Genomic DNA, 7,791 nt, shown 5'->3' on the forward strand with positions numbered 1-7,791 from the left:
TATATATCTGATGATTTAAAAGACAACGCTGATGTAATGCTTCACTATAACTCTTTATGTGTCAGGGGAAACATCTTTAGCAGGCGGTTCAATTTCTGTTCTGAATAACCCTAGACGTGTGTGTTATTTAACAGTTCTTGCGTAATGAAACCTGTGGTCTGATTACAATAAAAAAATAAAACTATGCAATGTCTGAAAGTACAACTGCCTTAGTTTTGCAGTGCTAGTGATCTCTTTGTTACCACTGGCTTACCGTCATTTGGTGAATATATGAGAAAGTCAGTTTTTAACTGTCTAACAGGAATTGATAAATCTATAAATGTACTTGTTAAGTGCATAAATGTACATGTTTTAAAACATTCTCGATTATGGGTAACACTGTGTAAGGGTTCATCATTTAAAAAAGTAAAGAAATAACACTGCATCTGTAAAAAAGGATTTTATTTTTAAAGGTTCGGTAATGAGAACAAGAGACGATTCACTTCAGGTTGAGTTATTAAAGGATAAGATACAACGTGGTGACCTCAATCCAGTTTTAGACTCATTGAATCAGTTGTCAAATACTCCATGGATTGTAAACAAACCAGTAAGTTAAGACTATCTTGAGTTCTGTTGTACAGCACAGTGTGTGCATGGCTTAAGGATATCAGTGAACTTTTATATTTACATAATCTGGACACTGGAACTCAGGTTGCATGGAACCAAGTTTTAAAAATTGCAGGATTAAATGTAACCAGCCCCCTCCCCGAGATGATAACCTCTTGTTGTACACTCTAAGGGTAACTTTTGGGTGAACCACCGAAGGCTAAAATAGGGTGAATACCCCTGTATAAATGGAACACTCAACTTCCTATATTGAACCATTTGGTATAAATTGTAAAGAAGGCATAATTTTTTTTACAGGTATTGGATATAGTGTTAGATATATTTAGGAATGGTGGAGATGAAAAATTAAATATTCCACCACCATCCTCAGTCTGCCCAGAACCACCATCATACTCCAAGTAAGTCAAGTTAATATCTCATTTCTTCAACATCAAACCAGTAGTAAAAATGTTATATTTTTACCCATCCAGTAATATTTATTGAAGTTTGAAAATTATGCTCAAAATTGTCCATCGGTTCCATTGTTGGAGCTGAGGCAAAATGGAAAATAGGATTTGCCGCCTCTAAATTGCCCAAAAATTGCGCACTTAGGCCTGATCTTTCTGAGTAATTAATGATTCCAAATTTTAGGTGTGATCATGTTTTAAAAGTTAAAGAGTTACAATCACATTAGTTGAAGATGACCATGATCTATATAGTAAGATTAATATAATGCTGTTCATTATTATATACAGTACAGTACGTAAATATATTAAATACATTATATAATGTTATTTGTGACTGAGTTCTATCTTAATTATATGGACTATTTGATAATTGAAATGTTTACTACTATTGCTCATTAACACATGTAATTTTGGTTGATGCGTCAGATTTCAAAGTCTATTTAAACATTTTGTAGGGTCTATCAAAGCTATATTTTATTTTCTGTATTTTATTTTATAGTTGGCACAGTGATTGTGCCTTGGACACTTATAGTTAGGGCAAAACCAAGGGAAAACTGCCAATTTTTCCGGTCAAGTATTTCTCGGCGGTTTCATCAGCCTAACCCCATTCTATTTGAAATTAGCTTGTAGGGGGGACCCAGATTTTGCCTCAAATCCAATTTAAAGCTATTAGAGATATTCAGCATGTCATTTGGTTTTGTCAACGTTTTTTTAGTGGATTTGTCATCTCAGAACTAAAACCTTTCAAGATCAATCACGGTCCACCAAGAATTTGGCTTCAAATCCAAGATGGCCGCCAAAATAAGAAATGACAATTATTATTAGAAGAAACACTTTGATTGTGTTTCTTGCCAAATGGCCGAGCGGTTAAGGCAGGGTCACCATGATCATAGCCAACAATATCAGCACAGGTTCGCGGCCGGCTAGCTCCTATAGTTCTGGTGGTGGAACAAGTCTTATGCTCATGTGCACTTTAAAGAACCCAGTACATCTTTCCAGATGAGTAAGGGGTTACCTCGGTGTACTGGTTCACTTGGCCCCTGTACAGATGAAAGTGCACCAGTTTACTGGCTGCGGTGGACATGAAGTGACTCTCAAGGGAGGAGAAAGTTATTGAAAAGTGCAACATCTAGTCCCAAGCGCAAAGAGACCTCGTTTATCTGTGCTATATAAATCTATCTATTATATTATTACTATTATTATTATTAAATAAAAACAAAATTGGAAAGTCTTATGAGATTTAGTACTGTAACATTACAATTAAAATTTATTCCATAGGTTATTGAATTCTGGTTTAAATGAAAGAACAATGTTGTTGAACTTTTTACTAGAAGCAAATTTATTTCAAATGTGTTAAAACAAGAATTTTGTTCAAATATTAATCTTCTCACATGGCGAATTTATACTTGTAAATGTATCTTGGATTGCCGTTTACTGTCCACATTAATTTACTATTAATTATTATTTTTTTCTGAGCATTCACTTATTCCCTAATTCTTCATTGGAACTCTTTTGTTTTTACTTCTAGAGGTATGACAAGTGAGGCAATGATTGAAATTCAGAAATTGAGAATGAGTTCCCGTAAGAAAAAATCTGAAATGCATTCTCTAAGGATGAATGAGGTTTATAAGCTATCAATTGCTAATGCAGTATGTACGCTTTCTTTTCTACTTTTAGTTATCAATTGCATAGCCAGTATACATATCCATTCTCCATAAATTGACAAGATAAAACACATCATCTTAATGCCATAAAGCTGTCAGTTTCCAAGGATGAACAGATGAATGAGAAATATTTCTGAAAATAAAATTTAATGACAAAAGGATCGATGTTTTGTGTCCATCATGGAACCATTTTCAAGATCAAATTATTTTTTTAAAAACAGAAACACCAAAGAGGTTAAGAGGAAGAAAGTAATTAACATACCAATAGGGCCTACTGTGTAGAGCTACAGTAAGCAATAATTAAGCCCCTCCTGGCAAAATAATTAGATAAACAGTTTGACATAAACTGAATCGGTTTGGTTTTGTTAAGCCATTAACAATTCTATAAATTTTTGCCTTTGACTTGATTTAATGGCATAGAACACGAGGTTCCCTAGCCCCCTGGTTAACCACCTCCATTTACATCATTTTTTTTTGCCATTTCTTCAGCTTCAGAAACAGTTATTTGTAAAACTTCATCATTGGAGACTCAAGTGTACAAAACCTGGTGTTTACTGCTCCCAATGCGATTATATGTAGAACGTAACAATCACGACGTGCGCATAACAGATCGTTTTTAATGACGATCAGTTCAGACTGCCGCCGGCAATCAGCAGACGGCATTGCGTCGTCTAGCGCTCACAGATAGCGAAGCAGTGTGTGCCCGGCTTAAGAAACCTACCATCAAAGGTCTTCTTCATTATGATAGTAATGTAGATAATAAATAAAAAAGAAATCTTGTACAAATACTATGCTTAATAGAGCTTACAAATTATCGTCAACAAATGAATTGTTTCTTTTAGGAAGTTAAAAATATTGTAGCAATGTTTGATAAAATAAAATATCCAACATAATTAATGAGTAGTATCATTAATGATTTTAAACAATCTGTTGTTAATGCACCTAACAGTATTACTACTACAAAAGTCAAGAAATTGTCGAACAACTTATATTAGAATATAAAGATTGAACTTTTTCCAACAACATATCTAAACATCTTAAACAGCTTAGCTCTAAGTGTAATAATGACATTATGCCAGTATTCACTATCAGCAAGATAGGCAAAATCTAAAATCAAAAGAAAACATGAGATTGTTGATGATCAATGTGGTGTATACAAATTTCACTGTGGTATGTGTGATGCAAGCGATGTCAACTATACTTGTCAAAACCTTTATTAAAGTACTGATGAAGTAACAGAACAACACTTAAAACATCATGATATTAGTGTTACTGAAACTGATAATTATTTCAGGATATTTAATTATCTTAAAGTGGAAATCCAAATGTGATTGCTTAGTTAAAGCATGGTTTAAGAAATGCTTTGGATCAAAGAACTGAAACCAACACTCAACAAACTGATTCAGTCAAAGCCAAACTGTTTATCTAGTTAATCTTCTAAGAGGGACGAATTTAATATTGCTTTAGCTCTACACAGTAGGCATTATTGATAATGTTAATTAATGTCATCTCTTTGGTGTGTTTGAAAATGGTTCCGTGATGGACCCGAAATGTCAGTCCTTTTTAAAATTATATAGTAAGCGTCTGTTAATTTGTAATTTAGAAGTAATTTGGTTTCCCAAAAAAATAACATTATATAATAATTGACATAGTAATATATATTTTTATATAGAACTCTGCTGCATTCTAAAAATAAAATTGATTCTATAAGAGGTATTTCTAGAAATTGAGATCAGATTCATTGTAATTGGCAAAATATTTTGCATTTGTATTTTCCTCTCTTGTCATTAAATTGTTAGAAACTAAGCTAAGGTTAATTGGTGATGCTACATTGCTTGTAGTATATACCATTAGCTACTTAAGCAAGCCATGTTAACGATGGCAGCTACTTAAATATAAACTATTTATATATAAATAAATTACAAACAGTAGAATAGCAAGATTAAGTATAAAAGAATTACTATTAAATGCTACAAGCATGGAACGTTAAGAATTGGAGTTTAATGTTAATTGTAAATTGCATGAGGATGATTGTCTAAGCTCCTTTTGTCAGTTTCATATAGATAAATACATAAACAAGGGGCCCTCTCTATTTGCGCTGCAATTGCTGGGTACCTACTTGGTGCGATGTATTGAAAAGTAAATTATGATTGAAACAACATACTGTACATACAATAATTCTGATATTTACATTTGTAACAGATGCACACTGGAAGCCCCCAGCTATGGCATCTGCAGAGGGAGAATAAATGGAATGGTCTATACAGAATTTTCATTATGAAATCACCCAAAATAATCTGACATTAAAAGAAAAACATTTTACCAATATGGCAATACTAATATTTGGGGTATTATACCATGAAACAGGTATTACAAATTAATAGAAATGTACATATTGTCAGAATATTCTTATTTTATTGGGTAAATAATATTTGTCGAATAATTGTTTCCCTGTAGATAGAAATTAAAAAACAAACATCACACAGGCACAAAGTGCAAGCTCTCTGGGAGTATACCTAATCAATGTTGCCAATAGGAGAACAGCACAAGGCCAATACATTCAGTGTCAGAACATCCTACCAGGTACCTATTTATATGGTACTTTGGGTAAAGGAGTCAAACACAAGTGTACAAAATTGAAATGAACTTCTAGAGAACCTCAGGACTTGTAGCCTGATCATCAGCTAATTTTTTCAACCAAATTTAATTAGTAGCAGTTATAGAATTGGCTAACAAGTGTTTTATTAATGGCCACACTCACCACTGACTTTACTTTGTTGAAGCATCTAGCGCAGAGGTGGGAACAGGGGTTTAACCAGAAAAACAGTATAGGCCGTCCAAAATGGAAGCCAGTGGGTGTGGCACTGAGCTGATGGGTGGGCCACGCCCATCTTTGGGAATCCCCACCGAATATTGGTACGAAAAATATGTACATTCAATCAATAAATGTTGTTTTTATTAAACGTAAATATGATTTAGCTTTAGTTTAATGTAACACTCGATAGATTTGAAGATTATAAAGAATTGGCTAAGCCTATGGGTGGGAATAAAAATGGGTCGGAGGGCCAAACTGAATTTTTTATTTAATAGGACCGAAAATTATGGTGAAAATTGGATGTTATCAATATGCTTGCGAAATCCTTCATACACTAATTTAATACAGCTTTATGCTTAGTTTTTATGTTATCTTTTAGCGATGTTCGTCATCGGGCTGCAACAAAAGGAGTTTTTTAGCCAAAGGTGGTAGGCGATTACCCTATCTTCTTGCATATAAGACGAGGCTTAAAATAGCAAATTACGATCAAACAGGGAGTTGCAACATATACATATTTGTCTTATGTGCGGATTGTTCGTAACACACAAAATTACTTCTGAAATGAAGCTACTAACTGTTAGTATGAATGAACTCAATTAAAAAATTTAAAAGCCTATAAAATGGTATTATTTAGAAGATTAGCCCTATATATGGCTCTGTTAATGTACGTCAGTTATGGTTGCTGCTACTACAGACAGGGTGTAACACAGACTAAACAAAAAAAAAATTTTAAGTTGCAGGCATAACAAAATTTTAATTTTTTAAATTAATCGAATTATTTATTTTAAACAATCTTTAGTTTCGGAACAAGATTTTCTGGTTTCCACACAATATGGACTTTAGAGGGCGAGTGTATCCATATCCTCCACACTTCAATCACCTTGGTAATGATGTAACTAGAAGCCTGTTACTTTTTGGACATGGTAAGCCACTTGGAGAACATGGCCTGAAGTGGATTAAGATACATCTTGTCAACCTAACTGGACTTAAGAAAAGGTATGTTCAGTACCGATTCCTTTTCCTATGACATTTAGTGCATATTTTGACAGTTTTATTAACAAAAATATTTGGTTGGCAAATGTTTTTTCCCCCAACAGTGTAATATTATTGTTGTTGATTGAATAGCATTGTTTTTTCAGGTGAGTTATGTTGTACATATATATTTATTCATCATTCAACAATTAAATTTTCATGTTTACAGAGCATCTCAAAATGAAAGGTTGGAATATGCAGACAGCATAATGCCTTTAATATTGGACTCAGCAAATGATCCTTTAAAGGTAAAACAAGTTTTTATCAATCTACTTTACTGTGATTGGCTAATGCTGGCGTACTCTGATTTTACGGTTTATGTTTATGTTTATGTATTTTTTATTTAATTTTTAATGCTCAGGGCAAAGGATTCTTTTTTTGTTTGATTTTCCTTACAAAAGAAAAGGCTTACACTACCTAACCACCCTGGAGCCTAACTACAATAATAGAATACCTAGCTAAGTCCAGCTATAGGCAATTTTTTTTGCCTGAATACAGTACATTCTTCAGTTTTGTTGCATTTTATCTATGTGAAATACACTAGTTTTGTATCAAGTAATTTATCTTGATATTACAAATTTAGTCTACTATACTGTAGTAGGATATAACAATACATAGAGCCGCCTCTCAGCTGCTCTCCATCAATATTAAGAGTGGGGCAATTCCACCCAAAGGTGTGAAAAATCTTGAAAATCCTACCAGCATAAACATATCATATGTGGTTTTTACTGCTTTGAATATTGATGAAAATGTCAATATAACTTGTTTTGTAGTATACACTATCTTCATTTTTTAGTTTTCACATTACAGTACAAGTATATGCAATCATATAAATTTTTGCTACATCTCATTTTCAGGGGCAAAGATGGTGGCAGACTGTGGACAATATTTGGCAAACTTTAGCAGCTTGTAAAGAAATTAATGCTGCAATAAATTCTCCAGATCATACAAAATACATTAGCCATCTTCCAGTTCACCAGGTAAAATACTTTGATGTTAATGTATTGCAATTTTCGTTCATATGTATTTTCTTTTGTATTATATCATAATACACCATATGTGGTTTATTTTAATACTATCCAGAGTGCCATATAATTATAATGTTGTTTTTTATTAGAAATATAATTGGCAATCTTGAGTTGAACTGTCATCATTATTTAATATTTAAATAACGTTTTCTAGGAAAAGCAGAGGGATATATTTTTTCTGAAATAGCCTGCAGAGTAGT

At 33.0% G+C, this 7,791-nt stretch overlaps 1 protein-coding gene across 2 annotated transcripts in view; it reads left to right on the top strand.

The window, feature by feature from the left end:
• The window catches only part of LOC117111483 (DNA-directed RNA polymerase, mitochondrial-like), a 47,757-nt gene that overhangs the window by 25,334 nt on the left and 14,632 nt on the right, over positions 1-7,791 (top strand). For both annotated transcript variants that reach the window (XR_004445879.1, XM_033254402.1), the window contains exons 15-20: positions 453-586; positions 904-1,004; positions 2,581-2,701; positions 6,331-6,527; positions 6,733-6,811; positions 7,421-7,543. Coding sequence is in view for 1 of the 2 variants with exons in the window: in XM_033254402.1 (XP_033110293.1) it covers positions 453-586; positions 904-1,004; positions 2,581-2,701; positions 6,331-6,527; positions 6,733-6,811; positions 7,421-7,543 (755 nt within the window). In the remaining variant the exon portion in view is untranslated. The remainder of the gene's footprint in view (positions 1-452; positions 587-903; positions 1,005-2,580; positions 2,702-6,330; positions 6,528-6,732; positions 6,812-7,420; positions 7,544-7,791) is intronic.

Source organism: Anneissia japonica, unplaced genomic scaffold (assembly GCF_011630105.1).
Source record: "Anneissia japonica isolate Jap-2015-1 unplaced genomic scaffold, ASM1163010v1 scaffold736_len178028_cov180, whole genome shotgun sequence".
NCBI lineage: Eukaryota > Metazoa > Echinodermata > Crinoidea > Comatulida > Comatulidae > Anneissia > Anneissia japonica.